This window comes from Egretta garzetta, unplaced genomic scaffold, assembly GCF_000687185.1.
Source record: "Egretta garzetta isolate BGI_Z169 unplaced genomic scaffold, ASM68718v1 scaffold163, whole genome shotgun sequence".
Lineage (NCBI taxonomy): Eukaryota > Metazoa > Chordata > Aves > Pelecaniformes > Ardeidae > Egretta > Egretta garzetta.
Genome location: NW_009259308.1, coordinates 4,456,741 through 4,474,314, shown reverse-complemented (window position 1 = coordinate 4,474,314; position 17,574 = coordinate 4,456,741). Strand labels below are relative to the sequence as shown.

The following is a 17,574-nucleotide window of genomic DNA, read 5'->3' as shown; positions in this document are numbered from 1 at the left end:
TAGGCAAAAGGCATCCAAATATTTTATGACTTTGCAAACTATTATAAATTATTTTTTGGGAAAAAAAATCTAATAAGGTTTGGGGGTTTGGTAACACGCTTAACATTAATCCCATGTTGAAAACCAGATGTATTTTCTCTGTCAGCGAAATCAGCATCGTTAATAACTTTTAATGTAATTAGTGCTCTGTGTTTCTGGAAGGCCCGTTCATCACCTGAACATCTGAAAATAATAGTCGCAATGGGAAGTGAGGGTTATACTGGGAAGGCAAGAGCACAGGAATAAAATTCCCACCAGGTTAAGTAAAATCCTTTTGTATATTTTACAGCTGCTTTCACCATGATTGGCACTTCCAGCCATTTGTCGGATAAATGCTCCCAGTTTGCTATTCCTTCGCTGTGCCATTACGCCTTCCCCTACTGCGATGAGACTTCGTCAGCTCCCAAGCCACGAGACTTGTGCCGCGATGAATGTGAAATTCTGGAAAATGTCCTGTGTCAGACAGAGTATATTTTTGCAAGATCTAATCCCATGATTCTGATGAGATTAAAGCTGCCCAACTGCGAAGATCTTCCCCAGCCAGATAGCCCTGAAGCTGTCAATTGTATCCGGATTGGGATTCCAATGGCAGATCCTATAAATAAAAGTAAGTGAAAACTGTCTGTGCCTCCATGCAAAAAGTACTTTTGTAAAAAGGTTGGCTGTAAGGGCTTGTGCATCAGAGTGGGACCTAATGCTGGGCTTTGAAATCTCGCAGACGCTGTGCTCTCAAATTACCCCAGTCCAACACTTATCCCCTAGCTAGCCCAGAGTAGGTAGAAATTCAGAAATATTTTTTCAGTTATTTCTCTAGCTGCCCCTGAGTTCACACCAAATGTTGTTTATTGACTTCAGGTCTTTTCTAATATGAACTAGGAAACAATGACGGTGTAAGCATTCAAGCACTGGGGAACGTCAGTAGCTTCAGCTGCCCTGTCCTCCTACAGCAGCCCGATGTGCTCCAGTGAGACCGTGCATGTAGCATAGGGTGCTTATCAGCAGGACCGTTCGTAGGTGCTGGGTCCGTGGCTGTCCCTGCCTACTACAGCCTAATTTTAGGCATCGGCTGAGCTCACTCTTTGATCAGGCTGGACTGCAGCCTGTTCACAACCCTTATACATCTGAATAGGCAAATATAAAATGTGGCTCCCACAAATTCTCCACCTTCATATGAAAATAATGACTGCAATTCAGGTTCCCACTGTAGTTTTTATTTCTTTTGTGTATCTTATATTAAAAACGCTTGGCATAAGCTGTTTTCATTACAGAAGCATAAGCTTTAAATCCTCCCAGGAATGTGAATGCAAAGCAGGCCTGCGTTACAGCCGCAGCAAATTGGGAGCCCGTGCTCCCAAACTTGATTTACCGGCCCCAGGCCAGAAGCAGTGTGCTGGGGCTGGGGGATTCCAGCAGCTCACCACCCCTGGGTGCTGCATCCATCTGCCTTGCTGCCACCAACTATTCCTTTGGATTTTTTTTTTTTTTTTTTTTCAGATCACAAATGCTACAACAGCACAGGAGTAGATTACCGGGGGACAGTGAGTGTGACCAGGTCAGGGCGGCAGTGCCAGCCATGGAACTCACAGTACCCCCACACCCACACCTTCACTGCCATCAGGTACCCCGAGCTCAACGGGGGCCACTCCTACTGCCGCAACCCAGGGAACCAGAAGGATGCCCCATGGTGCTTCACCTTAGATGAGAACTTTAAGTCTGAGCTTTGTGACGTCCCGGCATGTGGTAATTACTGACCTTTTTTACATTTCATTTTGGAACGAAAAGGGGAACCGTTCTGTCACATCCATACAGCCAACCTGCAAAACAGGAGCTTAGGGGAGCTGTGCCCCAAGTGTCATTTTTTGAATCCCTGGAGAGAGAGCTGCAGGAAAGGCTAACTTCAGTGTTTGTAACTAAAGCCACAGCATCCCTGCCCCGAGGAGACCTTCAAGCACTTACTGCCCGTGCAGCTGGCAAAGTGGTGGCATGAAAATATTTTACTAGACAATATCTGAGCACTCCCCAGAAGGTGGTGAAGCAGCAGCACATTGCCAGCCTGAGCATCCCAGGCTTTCCAGGTTGCTGTTGCGATCAATAAAACTCCTAAGTCCAAATTAAATCAGATCACAGAAGTTGCACTGTTGATGCTGATCCACAAAGTGGTTGTAGAATGTTCTCTGTTTTGCTTAGTTTATTAAGAGCCATTTTAATAAATGCAAACCTCACTTAACAGAGCTCAGGCCTTGTTTAAAAATAGCAGTGATCTTGCCAGATTCTCTTAGCTGTATTTTAAGTTTGTGTTTACAGAGCTGCCCTGGCTCCATTTTGGTTTTGCAAAATGAGCAGAAATGGAGATTCAGCTCTCATTTTATTCTGCCTTCCTGAGACACGGAGGAAGTGCTTGGAAGACCTGACCAAATGTTTCCTAATTTTTTTATCTGCTTTTAAAAATAACAATATTGATAGCGTGCCAAGAAAGAAATACAGCTATTTGCATGGACATGCCAGAAATGCACCCAGTAATGTTCTGGAAATTCACTGTAGAAAGTTTCACGCAAAATTTTATGTTGCCTACAAGTTGTCACAGTAACATTACCTTTCCCCTTGGAAAGGAGATACTTTTTGATGTTACTGTTTGATAGCCAGAACCAAATTAAATTATTTCTGGTTATGGTTATGAACATTCCTGCAGTGAGACATGTTCTGAGCCTGCTCCAAAGTCTTTTTCAATTAATGGAAAGATGGGAATCGATGCCAAAATGGGATCTAAATTATGTTCTTACTGAAAGAGTAGATCAGGGGAAAGGCAGACAGTCTGGGCTATGTCACATGCATCTCAAACCCTCTCTAACATTCATGTACGCTTCTTAGAGTCCTGTATCTCTTTTGCTATTATTTCAGCCCATTTAACTTCTGTTATTTTTCTTGTTAATTAGGGACAGTGATAGACTTGACTACACAAGACTGGTTCAATCTATATAAACTGTTCCAAAGACCTTTTTCAGCCCTTCGGTACAAAAATCTGGGTCTAAGTAGAAGTCAGTGGGACTCCCCTTACTGTACTGTCGGCTCTTGGCTCTCCACTCCGGGAGCTGCATGGCTGCAGGCGCAGATGCCTGGGCTGGTCTGGGTGAGGAGGTGTAGCTCAGCCCCAGGGGGTTTGGGCAGCTCGGTTTGGGCAAGCTCAGGGGTTGCTGCATGTCCACCACCAGCGATGCTGCTGAGCTTTGTGTACTCCACCGCACTGTTGCTGTACGACCTTTCAGCCATGTGCGTTTTGTGTTTTCCACAAATTCCAGATAATTGGGTAATTAAGAGTTGATGGGGGGGCTGCTTGCCAGGCCCCTTCTAGATTGGCTCTGAGATCCCAGGACTGACTCAGTCTTTTGATCTGAAATAGCTGAAAGCAGGACGCTTTTGGATGTGTTGCAAAAGTCTCTGATTTGAATGTTCTACTAGATAATAAATGAGATAGGCTGGCTGGCTTGAAGAATTCCTGACAAGGGTTTTAATTACTTCTCACCACTGCCTTAAATGGTACTTGCTATACAGCTGGGTTACATGGCATTATTATTCTAAATACAGACAAATAGAGCTATATCAGGTGAGCAGTAATTTAATTGTTAAATGCTAATCTGCATATTAAAACCAAAATACCATGTGGGACTTGCATTCTGCTGGTTTTGCACTGGCTGAAAGAGCCATTTCAGGCACATTTTAATAAGTATTGTGCATTCTGCCTCACCAAGACATGCCTAGATGGGAAATGGATTTAATTAGTGTGGCTCCCAAGAAACCTATTAACCTAATGAGGCTTCACGGCAGGGGCTGCTACTTAATAAGAATAATAATTCCCTTTGACTGGAATAGCTCAGGTGATGAACTAGTGCCCAGGTCTCCGTCTGCCTCGTGCTGATGCTTTCTTTTTCTTTCTTCAACTGTATCTTTCAGTTGTCTCACAAGCTCCTATAGATCTGTTTCATAGAAGTTTGTCAACCTGAATACAGGAAGATGTGAAACATGGAGCAATTAGAGCATGAGGCTTAGCAAATACAAATGTAAGAAGGTCTTGAAGGAGAGGGGAAGGCTGACTCTGTGTCCATGCTAGAGGGCAGCAACTCATGAAGGAAACCTGCAGTGGGTGCACGCTGTAGAGCTGGACGTTCACTGAAGATGGGGCGAGAGCACACACTGCCCTTTTGCTGGGCACAGGGAGACTGTAACGGGGATGGTGCTTTAGTCCTCTCTTTTTTCCCAAAGGCTGTAGAAATATTTGGACTACCTCTCCTCTGAATTAAAAAACAGATGGCACAATTTAGTCTAAAAAGAATGGTCAAAAAGGAGCGTGGGGGGAGCAGAAGGACAGCATGAGCCTGTAAGAGGAGAGGGGTTATGCAAAGTGACATCCAGAAGCATTTGAACTTTGCCTCTGTCACAATTTGAGTCAAACCCAAGCTTCAGATCAAGTTCATGTTTAATTAAGTGCATAAAAGATATCTGTGTGGGCTGCTAAGCACTTCTACAAATCCAGCCTGGAAAACACAGACAAACAAACTGAAATGACCCTGTAGGAATAATAAAAGATTCCCTGTTCTGCCAGAAACCACTAAGCCTGATTCTGCCTCAGACATTCACCATCTCCCTTGGAAACAACCAGGCAATGGCCACCAGTCCTGCAGCTCAAGGTGATCCTCAAAGTTCTTGGGGTGCCCTATAGTTAGTGTGTTAATCTGTGCGTAATTATACCCTAAACTTTATGAATGCTTCTGGGAAATAGCAGAGCAAAGCAGGCTTCAGCGTCCCCGTGCTCAGAGCAGTCCAGCTGGAAGGTATGTCCTTGTCAGCGCAAGCGGGTGCCGCGTGAACACGAGGACCGTGAGCTCCTTCCCGAAGCCTCTCTCTCCTCTCCCACTGCACCTTTCCTCTAAGCAATGTGCCCTGTGAAACCAGAGCCAGCTGGAGGGAGGTGAGTGTCTGATGTCCCAGCTATGCCTTGCTGGGCAGTGGTAGAAGAGGGTTTCATGTTTCTAAAATTAATCACTCGCTCCCTAGCTGTGAAGAGATCTGTGTGCAGAGGGAGCAAATATTGCAGCTAGCATTCACACTATGTTAAATAAACCAGTTTCCCAGCCTCTTCCGGATCCTTCTTCTTTATCCATGCTCTGGCTTTCCTTTCAAACTTCATTGCTGTGTCCTTTGTGCCAGCATTTGCCACCCTGCTCAGATGACATCCTTTTAGTATATAGTTGGTAAAGGGGTGGGTTTTCCCGTTAGCCCGATAATCCTATTAAGACCAAGTCCTCGGTATGTAAGATTTTTTTTTCAGATTATGCTACAGCTTTTGTCTGTGTTCAGACTTTTTGAACCCCTTTCCTGACTTCCTGGGATAAAAACCAGGACTGTTTTCTCTATTCCTTGCCATTTCCATCCATTTCCTCCAGTTTCCCAGGTGTTCTCTGCTTCTTCTGCTCTAGAGTCCCTACTTGTCCCGCTCCTGCACCTAAAACTAACTAGAAAATAAATTTTTATTTGCACATGTTGTTTGTTCCAGTACCCTGAGTGGCCACATAAATGCTTTGGCCAGTGCTAGGAGATGTTGAGAACAGGAGGCTGGAAATAAATAGGGTGATAAAACTATCCTTTTAAAAGGGCTCCCCACCTTTTTGTTGGATTAAGGAAACTATAGCACCAAAACCTAATAAACATATTAAAAAAAGGAGTTCATAATCCTACCAGAGCCTTTCTTCCATAAGCTAGTTTAGGAATTAACTTTTCTGTGGACCTGTATTAGACCGTGACTTCATTTCACCCCAGGTAACAGCCACCTCACAGTATTCAGCTATTTCATGACCATAAGTAGATTTGAACTGACATGCTGCAGGGAAATTGTCCCTGTCTATTCTGTGTTCTTATAGAAATGTTACTGAGCAAAACTAATTGCTCTGTTAATATTAAGGAAATAAAACAGCATTCAAAGTGGATTGCAGTAGTATTACCTGGATGTTATTCTTCTTAATACTTCTAGTTGACCCAGGGATGTATTTGACTCTGTGGGATACTTCATTCATTTTTTGTTTTTTTTTTCTGAACCAGATTATAAGGATTCCAAGGAAAAGAATAAAATGGAAATCCTGTATATCCTGGTGCCAAGTGTCACTATTCCCCTGGCCATAGCCTTACTCTTCTTCTTCATCTGCATCTGTCGCAACAATCAGAAGTCATCCTCCCCTCCCGTTCAAAGACAGCCTAAACACGTAAGAGGACAAAATGTGGAGATGTCAATGCTCAACGCCTATAAACCAAAGGTAATCCCCCATTTCTGCTTCGACATTTGCTGTCTGTAAGGGCAGGGAGTGAAATGCTTTCATTAACTTGGCGCTGAAATATTAAGCTGATTTCCAGCTTGCAGTTTCTGCTGGTGTCTTTAGCTGTAATTTCGTAAGGACCTTTTTCATCAGCAGCATAGCAAGTGTGCTGGACCTGTGGAGGTAATTCCTGTGTGTCCATGGATCTGCATATATAGGAGCTGGAGTCTTTTTGTAAAAAAGCAAGCAACCCGTTACTGAAACATGTCTAAATTGCCTCATTTAAGTTAGAAAGTGCAGATGAAGATGTGATTCAGCATTTTCTCAAGATAGTTTTTTCATGGGTCTGCTGTAGTCATATGTCATCTTTCACTCAGCTGAAATCACTTTGGAAAGATTTGTTCCTTGTTTTTTCAGGCTTACCCATTCTCTCAGTTAAAAAGAGAAATTACCAAAACAGACCCTCAAAAATCTTCCTGCAGTTCTGGCCAGCACAGCTGATGCATAGCAGATCTTGTTGCTGGTATTGTTTTGCTTCACTGTAGTCCCAGGTTCATGAAGCATTTTTAAACTCATATAAGATTTAAATGTGATTAACCTTGAGTTCCTTGTTTATTGACAGGGCAGCCAATTTGCAAACCCGTATGTATCACCCACTTCAGGGTTGTAACTGCCTTCTGCCACCTACAGGCAGAATGGTGCCCTGAAAAGAGGATTTGCTTTGTTTCTCACACCATGCCAATTCCCTTCAGCAACTTGGGGAAGATTGTTCTTTTGAAGCATTTCAGAGTGAAAATCCACTTCTGCAAGTTATTAGAATAGAAACGGTGTAGCCTGTAGTATCTGAAACATTCAGTCATGCCTTTGAGTAAGCTGTTATTTTTGTTAGAAAATGACATAGCGAAATGAATCCAAATTATGATTTTATTGAGTTTCAGCAATGTGAGACCTCTAATCTTCAAATATTGGTGATGTAGGTATTCTTCCAACAGAGCTAGTCACTCAGCATCAGCAATGGTTACCCTTTGTATTTCAGGAGCTGTGTTCTCCATCTCTGAGTAAATTCATGAATAGTTTTGTTCTTAAGTTCAATAAAGCAGCTATGGGATGCTGCCATTGCTTGCTTTTAAATGTCAAGTTTCTAGAATTAGGTTAGAAAGAGTTAATTGCAGCAGCCTAGGGAAAATGAGTTAAGTAGCTGCATCCTGTGAGATACAGGGAGTGAACTACAAGGGGCAGGGATGGATGGAGCTGTGCCACCCAGGCTGTAGTTGCTCTTTCCGGGGTGCTGCCCCACATGTCTTTGGAGGCGCAGTCTCAGTGCGGCAGGAACAGACACAGAAAGTTGTTGCAGAGGAAAATTCCAGCTCACCACCAGCTCACAGAAAGAGCAGGAGAGTCTTTTTAAGTCAGCGATAAAAGCAAACCCACTGTGCGGCTGTGCTGGAAAATGCAGTGCTGCTTTTGCCCATTAGTAATACAGACTGCGTACAGAGAAGTTTTTACATGGCGTAGTGCTAACACTAGGATTCCTGTTTTAAACAGTGCTGCCCGCACTGGGTGCCGAGGTCATGATGCCAGCGGGACTGTTGTGCAGGGTATCTGTTCAGGGTGGTCAGACAGAGTCTGGTCTATTGTTATCTTTTACCTTCTCAGCCCCCCGCCACACTGGCCCAGTGAATTTATCTTGATTTTACTTTAAAGAAGTTCTTAATTTCAGCTTTCATGTACAGCTTAAGAGTAGCTGTATGTCAAAATGTTGGTCGTAGTGCAAAACCCATTTAATTAGTTAAGTGTCAAAAGTACCTCCATCGAATATTTTGTTAAATTTGGATTTGCTTCTTGGTCCCCATTCTACCAGGTATTTGGGGTACATTCCTGGCTAAACTGAAGATAATAGGAATGTCAGCATCATTTCAATGAGGTCACAATTTCCACCTAGACTGCTGATGCGCAGATGCCTTACTCACACAACATAGGAAACCAACTTGCCCAGAAGTGTTTGCAAATGCAGACTGCTCTGTTTTCTTTTTATGTTCAGAGTCATATGCTGCAAAACGCTTTCCATCTTATTTATGCTAATTCTATATTTTCCCACTGGGAAACCCAGCTCTCCCCACCTCAAATGTTTTGATTGCCTTTCAAACAAAATTTTAAAAGAAAGGAAGTCGAATCCTATTTTTAAATACTGTATCCAGTATTAATGTCAACTTTGGGTAAAAACAGACTTAGACTTCAAGCTCCAACTGAGGTGTGTGTGCTCGTACAAATAAAAACGTTAGCATTTCATCCAAAAGCCTGTTTCAGTTTTAAGGGATTTTAATTGCTTTCAAAAAAGTATCATAAACTAAGCTCATCTTGTCATTCACCTAATGGAAGGAGCCGATAAAGAGATAGAGGTGGTGGGCTTCACTCTTGCTCCCCTCCCTTTGTACTCGGTTTACTTTGGCGTGCTGCCTCATATGTATTTTACACTTCTTTACATTTTGTACACCGATGTATGACAAATACTTGTCAAACAAAAACTAAGCAGATTTATAACAGCTTAACTTGAAATGAGCCCTTCCTGCCAAAACTTTATGACTTCATTTTCTTTCATAGTTTTCCACTATGTTGGTTCAAACAGACGAACCCAGCCTCAGGTCAGACAGAGGTCATTTCACTTTCATTACTAAAATATAATTTACAATATGCCAGACCTAAACAAGTTTTAGCCTAAAGGATTTGTATAATATAAACCATCTGTTCCTCAACAATATAGCTAATTTCCTGCCATCACCGTACCACTGACTGACTGCCTTAAGTGGCATTATTATTATTATTATTGTTATTATTATTATTATTACAGTTTTTGTCTAAAAGTTGTAAGTGGTCAATACGATTAGAATTCGTTTAGTTTAAAATGTAATTTTTTAAATTATTTTTTAGAATGTCAGTTCTTTTCCTTTATTGCCACTGTAAAGCTGCTGTTATATTATTTCAGGAATTCAAATGCTAAATGTTTACACTAATTTACGAAACACAGATCCCAAACTCATTAGCCTCAAATTACTACGCATGGCTATACTGAGGACCCTAAATGAGTGGGTTTGGGTGTAGGTGTTACAAGCACATGTGGAAGTTAACGTCTGAAAATAATACGACTTCTTTATGGCCTAAGAGTGAACATATGCACCCGGAATAACAGCGGAGTTTTTAAAAAGTTTGCCTTTCTTCTTTGACCACTATCTCATTTTTTCCAGCTGACTCTGTCCTGCATGTTTCAGGATTGAACATTCAGTGAAGTGTGAACAGAAATGGTCTCTACTGTACAGTGCAGGGTTAATAGCAAAGTTGAGGAAGAATTGGATACAAAGACATAGTTTTATAAAAAAGTTTTCTGCTAAAACTTTAGGCCCTGGCCCAGAAAACACTTCAGCATGTACTTACTATGTGAATTGCCTCAATTCCTGAAATTAGTCAGATTCAATTTTAAAAATACAAATGCCCAAGCCCAAGTATATGAATGCCTTTGCTGAAATGCTGATGGTTCCTGCATATATTTAGATCTAATACTTATTACTGCTCTCTGATCTTGTGTAGAGGTTAAAAAGTAATTCTAAATTTAGTTTTGGAGCAGGGCGCACAGAGATTAGGTGGCACTCAGCCCTGAGCTTTGCCGATGTTGGGATACCAGTGTCCCTCGGGCTGTATCTGGCCTGGGGCTGGTACCCTCTCACCAGTGCCACGTCTCACAGGGTCGTTGCCAAATGAGTATGCGACGAGGGAGTTCCTGGGTCAGTCTGCTTGGCTTTCAGACTTCTGTGCGAAAAGATATTTTTCTTAAAAATATGTTTTCAGTCCTGTTTTTCTGACATGTTTTTGCTGTCGTTTCTTTAACAGAGTAAGGCTAAGGAGTTGCCTCTGTCTGCTGTTCGTTTCATGGAAGAACTGGGTGAATGTGCTTTCGGCAAGATCTACAAGGGACATCTCTACCTTCCAGGCATGGATCACGCTCAGCTTGTTGCTATCAAGACACTCAAAGACTTTAACAACCCCCAGCAGTGGGCAGAGTTCCAGCAAGAAGCATCTCTCATGGCTGAGCTGCATCACCCTAACATTGTTTGCCTCTTAGGTGTTGTGACCCAGGAACAGCCTGTCTGCATGCTTTTTGAGTACATGAACCAAGGAGACCTCCATGAGTTTCTCATCATGCGATCGCCACATTCAGATGTTGGATGCAGCAGCGATGAGGATGGGACTGTAAAATCCAGCCTGGACCATGGGGATTTCCTGCATATTGCAGTCCAGATTGCAGCAGGGATGGAGTACTTATCAAGTCATTTTTTTGTCCATAAAGATCTTGCCGCTCGTAACATTTTAATTGGCGAACAACTTCATGTGAAAATTTCAGACCTTGGACTCTCAAGAGAAATCTACTCGGCAGATTATTACAGGGTTCAAAACAAGTCTCTCTTGCCAATTCGCTGGATGCCACCGGAGGCAATTATGTACGGCAAGTTTTCTTCCGATTCAGATATTTGGTCATTTGGAGTTGTTTTATGGGAAATATTCAGCTTTGGACTTCAACCGTATTATGGATTTAGTAATCAAGAAGTCATAGAGATGATCAGGAAAAGGCAACTGTTGCCATGCTCTGAAGACTGTCCTCCCAGAATGTATAGCCTGATGACAGAGTGCTGGCATGATCTGCCATCCCGGAGGCCACGATTTAAAGAAATCCATGCCAGGCTGCGCTCCTGGGAGGGTCTTTCAAGTCACACTAGTTCTACTACCCCCTCCGGTGGGAATGCCACCACTCAAACAACTTCCCTCAGCGCAAGTCCAGTTAGTAATCTCAGTAATCCTAGGTACCCTAACTACATGTTTCCAGCACAAGGTATACCACAAGGCCAAATTGCCGGGTTCATTGGACCACCAATACCTCAAAACCAGCGATATATCCCAATCAATGGGTACCCAATTCCACCAGGATATGCTGCTTTCCCAGCTGCCCACTACCAACCGCAAGGTCCACCCAGGGTAATCCAGCACTGTCCTCCTCCAAAGAGTCGTTCTCCAAGCAGCGCCAGTGGATCAACTAGCACAGGTCATGTCACTAGTTTGCCGTCTTCGGGATCCAACCAGGAAGCAAATATTCCGTTGCTATCTCATATGTCAATTCCTAGTCATCCGGGGGGAATAGGTATTACAGTTTTTGGAAATAAAACTCAAAAACCGTACAAAATTGACTCAAAGCAGTCGTCCTTATTAGGAGACTCCAGCATCCATGGACCTAATGAATCTATGATTTCAGCTGAATTGTAAATAAGCGAGGCCTTTGTACATATAACTATTTACAATACAAACTAGAAAGTCGTAGAAAAGATTTATATCAAATATTTTATTAAAGATTCTTCTGGTTGTTTAACAGACATTGCAGCAAGTATCTTCTGTGAAGTTTAACTGCTTAACAGGATGGGCAGACTCAACCAGACAAAGATCATTGTGGTATGAATACTGAGCTTTGTCAATGGACGCATCGTTTCTCTAAGTGCCAGCAACAATTCAAAAAGGGGAAGGGGGATTTTTTTTTTTAAAATAAAAACATTTTATCATATGCGTTTTCACAGCTTTTTAAACCTCAAATGTGGTTTAAATCACAGAAACTTTTTTATACTGAAAACATATTTTAATATTTGTCTCTTTTTTTAGGAGATGCAAATATTCGGAAGTCTACTGGGTGTGCAATTTTGGTTCCAATAGCTAGTTAAAATATTTGTAAATTTTGCAGTCAAGGATTATGTTTCAAATATGTGATCTGAGAGCTGGATAAATTACTTCAGGTAGGATTTTGGTCTTTTGTTAAGTTGGGAGTCTGAGTTCAGATTCTGACCAAAAAAAAAAAGTCATTTCTATGACAGCACAATAGCTTGAGTTATCAACTTGCAGTCTACAAAAATCATCTGCTATTGGCTGCTAAAGATGGCTGGAGTTCTAAGAAATTGCCTTAAAGGAAATGAAATTAAAGTATTTTAATTTCAGAACCTGAATCAACTTATTCAAAGATAACATTTCATAATCTAGTAGTTAAAGCAGAAATTTTATATCCTTTTGTTGCTATGCAACTGTTTAATGGAAAGACTCCAAACCGCAATTTTATATATGACAATCAGTTTTCCCAGGAATATTTATTGTTGCAGATCAATGTGTAATTTCAGTGACTATGACTCCAGTAACCCTGAAAAAAAGGGAAACTCACATTCCATCAGGCAGCAAATCCATTGATAGAAATTTTGTCTATCAATTCTAATAATGTGAATTAGCGTTAACTTTCAACTTAGAAATATGACATTTGTATAATTACTAAAAATTCATTCAGGTATAAGCAATCTAGATTATTCATTTGAAACCACTTTAATGAGTTACAAAAGTGCTGTGTGCATTACAGTTTTTCACAGACTTTTTTGTACTGAATAGTATTTTTATTGTACACAGAACGAAAACAATCTTTTGCTCAGTTGACAGTGTTGTATAATATGACTTTATTTTTATCTTTTTGCACAAAAGTGTGATAATGTTTTGTACAGCAGAAGTGAAAATACATCTCTGCATTTTATGTCTTGGTCTGTTTCTTTTTATTTTTAACCTGATGTAGATGTTCTTGAAATATATTATGGTGATATTCAGCCACTACCTTATACAAATATTTTTCTTTGTTTTCACTGCATGCGTTTAATCACTGTATTACTTGATGATTGATTTATTAATTATGGGCATTTCAATTAGGCAAGCATGGAAATGTAATAGCAAAGGCTATTTTATAATTGATATGTGCGTTTTTGTATTTCACATGCCAGAGATGATATTAAACACTGATTATTTTATGCTGCTGTTTATTAAAACATTGTTTTAACATAAGCATAGCGGTATTTCGTCCATCTCGATATAAGATATTTGAAAAGTTTCATATTTAACAGACAGCTAAAAGCCGATCACTCCGCGCATGTAGGGAGTCTGTTGAAATGCTGCCGTGAATGGGACATGAGAGTGCTGCAAATAATATTTGCGGACAGATTACTTAGGGGTAACATACAGAGGCTTAAACGCATATTTGACTGTGCAAATATTTGTAGAGCACACAAAAGCAGCAGGATGGCATAACTACCCTGTGAGAATGATGCAGTCTTTGCTGTGATCTCATCGGTGCTGTTTAGCTGCGTACCAAGGGCCAGCACTGCCCTTGCAGCCCCTCGTTTAAGTTTTACGTCCTGCTGCATCATATGAGCTTTCATGGTACGTTTTATTGCAGCTGCATCCGGAGCTGTCAAGCTTCCTCTCCATTGCACAGGTGTGAAACTGTACTTGCAGATTAAGAACAATCAGTAATTATATGGTAAGGACTTTTATGACTTCTGAGATACTTTATGAATCTGAGATGTCAGCTTCCATGTGGATTGAATTTACGTCTGGATCAGTAACGAAAATGTTACACGTCAGCTATAATTTAGTTTTGACTGAAGATTCAGGCAAAAATTGCATTTTATTAACTTCTATATCTGTGTCAGGTTATCGGACTCAAATGCTAAAAAATTACTTTTGAACAGAGGTGTCTTACAGGAATGGATGAGGTGTTTCTCTCTAAGCCATAGCTATTAATATAACCAGAGACTAGGGAATTGCTCTTTCTGACTTATATACATACACAGCTTTGCAGCGCTCGCTTAGCATCTTGTTCAACAAACAGTAACTGTATTGTCGTTCTTGATCCATCTTTTCTCTCATCTGCCCCTGCATACTTTTTCGAGTCGTTGCATCAGTGCAACAAATTCTTTTGTATCTTAAGCATCAAGCGCACTGAGAAGGAAGATGCCTTTTTTTTTCAACAATTTTTCCTATGGGATTTCTTAGCCTGTACCATTAAGGGCTTGAAATTTCAACAGTGCCCGTTTAAAGACAGTCTGCCCCTTAATAAGTATATGGTGTCACAAACATATATGTAAGAAGAAAGAAACTATATGCGGCCAAACAAGTCTGTGGTCCTTAGGTTATACTGTTACTGCAAAATCTTCAGTAAAGAACATGCTGTAAATGAAGTCAGTGGAGAAATAAGAATCTTTGCATCACAGTTGACACCCACATTTGTGTAAAAACATGGCTGAAAAAGATACTGAGGTATTGTGATCAGTGATATCAAAGTATTTGTTCATTACCACCAAGCAACAGCCTTCAGTGAGTGAATGTGTGAAGAAAATGGAAGTATCTTCAGGAGGCTCTCTTTTCACCTACACCGTCTGGAAAAGGCAACCATGGAACCAGCTCATGAGACATCTGGACAGATGGTCTCTGCCGGTTGGAATGACAAGTGATACAAGTCCCACCAGGTCAAATCTGAACATACGAGTCATAATGCCACAATTCAGTTCAATTCTGTAAAGACAAGCATGAGCCACGCTCGAGGCCAACCACCCTCACATCAGTACTATACACGCTTCACTCCCACGGGACTGCCGTTGTACCCAGGTAAGCTTAGCTGTGAATTTGCATGCTTAGCTTTAATCACCCTGATAGGAAAGCAGTAACCTAATTCTTAATGGAGCAGCAGTGTGAGTCATAAAATAGTCCCTCAAACACTTTGTGGTTTTATGTTAAAAAAACAGGAGCTACAGTGCAAGCCCACTCACAGCTCAATTTAGGGTTTTTTCCTTTATTTCAAAGTAAGCTGGGTCCTTAAGGTTAAAATATTTTTAGACTCAGAGATGTAAACCAGCACTGAACAATACACCTGAAAACTTGCAAAGACCTCTTCCTGCCCTTCTCTCCCTCTCTCAGTGGGTGAAGTTTGTGAACTGTGAGGCTGAAATCACAGTCTGGCTCACAACCGATGCTTAGGGAACAAATGCTAATGCAGAGAGGCAGGAATTCATCAGGGAGAGATTAGACAGAAAAAATCTTCTAAAAACCAATTAGATAATGTGGAAAATAAATGTTGCCAGAAATTAAGGAATTATTCCTTAGGTGGGAATGCAGACATACAGATGATAGCTATTTTTGTGGCAAATGACGGAAGAGGGAATTGCCCAGATTCCTGATGCTACATGCTAGAATCATCATCCCTTCTTCCTTCAAAGAGAGAGGACAGCCAAGACTGTTGGAAATGCAGTAATGGATTGAGAAGCTCTAGAGGTTTGGAAATAAAACTCTGAATAAACACTTTTTAGTAAGCCTTCATTCTGGAGAATCTCATTCTCTCCAGGTTAGCTTATATTTCTGTAAAAGAGAATAAATATTTGCCGATTTAAAGACCAAAATGCAGAGACTGAAATGGAGATTTGTGTCCTTTGTTCCCACAGAGGAGTGGTTATAGTGGATTTCTGCATTCTCTGGATTGAAAGCAGAAGGTAAAGCAGAGAACTACTCGTGCAGAAATTTGGGCTGGAAAACTCAGAAATACCAGCACATTTATCCAGGGCATGAGAAATTGTCAAAAAGGAGTCTACTGTTTGCTTTGCATGAACAAGGGTATCCAAGAAGGTTGCAGTCTTGGAAATACTCTACTATGTTTGCCTGTTGTTCTAGTACTGTTCTGTAATCTACATTCACCAGGAGAACTTTAAAATGTCCACCTAACTCAAAACACTCCTGAAGGTAAGGCAGGCAATACAAAAACTTATCTCAAGTACAAACACATGCTCTTCCTTATGGACCCAATTCTATGAAATGGGTAGCTTCAAGGTCTGTTGCCTCTGGTTATTGTATTTGTCAGAAGGTATTTGGCTCATTGGCAGGATTCACTCTTTTCAGTATGTCTGAACGTTGTCTTTGCATCCTCACAAAGTGGAGTCATTTGACCAAAGGATACCTATTTTCTTCGGTTTCATACCATTAGGCCTAGCTTGGTCAAGGTAGGCTAGGCGCAGCTCAGGCTAAAGAGAGGAGCTACGTAGCCAGGACTGCCTTTCAGGAGGCGCTGGGGAGTGCTGGTAGGAAGAGGGTGATGGGCTAAGCCACCCTCTGCCCTTGCACGGCGTGTCATGCTGGGTATTAGGTACACCAAAGCACTAAGGTAGCTATGACTTTATCATCCACCCTCCCCATACAAGCGTAGGAGGGTGGCTATAAAATAACTGGCTATAAGTTATATGTTGCTTAAAAATTCATGAGCACGATAAAGCTGCAGGTTAGGAGAGAGGGCTGTCTACATGTGGTAAAGATGGTAATCTCATAGGAAGGCCAGTTTTGTGAAAAATATTCATCTCATTGTTCTTATGGCTTGACATAAACCACAATGAAATCCCCAGGAGTCTTTGCACTGATTTTAGTGGTGTCTGAATCAGGCTTTCTACCTTCTGGAGAGTCATTAGGAGTTTTAATGAACTTTGTGAAACCCTGTACCTTCAATCTGTACCTATGAGAAATTTGATCTTGCAGCACAAGTTCACAAACAGTTCCGATGCATGCACAGAGTTTGTTTTAAAGCAGGTTCCCAAGCCAGCAAAAAGAGACGTTAACACATTTGTTCAAAAGAACAATTTTGTTCAAAAACTGACTTGTGTTCCAATGTACAATAAACCAAAAAAGGTCATTTTTTTTATTTGCCAGAAAAAATTCCAGCATCTTTACTGTATGTTACAATATTTTAACCAGTATTTCTTTAGAATATGAATTCATCGTCGTTCTGTGGTCAGGGAATGGAATGAGCAGCTATGCTAAGCTGAGTTTCACCACCTCTGGTTCTGCTTGAGAACGTCAGTGAAAAAACGAGGAAACTAGGTTAAGCTGATGGAGAACAAACATCTTGTGGAGAGGAAGCACTAGTTGCGTTTTGAAAGAGCACCTCCTTTGTGTCCATAAGATCTGCGTACTGATTCCTAAATTCACTCCCCAGATACCATGATGTCTTCATGGTATGCAAACTTGCACCTTTGTCCCCGTTATTTATTTTGCTTGAGACAGAGCCAGCACATTTATTCCAGCGAAAAGTTGGTAGCCGAACGATTCTCAGCTGTTAGACTTGCAGAGCATGGCTAAATCGAGGAGGTCTGAGGGTGCTGGGACCAATCTTAAAGCATGTAGTCACCCAAACCACATCCTCGAGTTCTGTGAGAGCATGCTTTCTTTTGGCTGCATCTTCAATGGCGATGGGTTTTTTTTGTGGCCCCAAGTCTGTTCTCTCCTTGGGCCTGAAAGCCTCTCTTAAAGATGTGATGTTCATGGAATCTGAGAAGCAATTTTTATCTTGCTGTGGGCTGTC

The 17,574-nt window shown here is 41.3% G+C and overlaps 1 protein-coding gene across 1 annotated transcript in view; it reads left to right on the top strand.

Annotated features, from left to right (window-relative positions):
- Nucleotides 1-11,648, top strand: part of ROR1 (receptor tyrosine kinase like orphan receptor 1) — a 59,552-nt gene extending 47,904 nt beyond the window's left edge. The window contains exons 6-9 of the mRNA XM_009636222.2: nt 329-646; nt 1,534-1,779; nt 6,130-6,341; nt 10,224-11,648. Of these exons, the coding sequence (XP_009634517.2) occupies nt 329-646; nt 1,534-1,779; nt 6,130-6,341; nt 10,224-11,648 (2,201 nt within the window). The remainder of the gene's footprint in view (nt 1-328; nt 647-1,533; nt 1,780-6,129; nt 6,342-10,223) is intronic.
- Nucleotides 11,649-17,574: the final 5,926 nt, after the last annotated feature.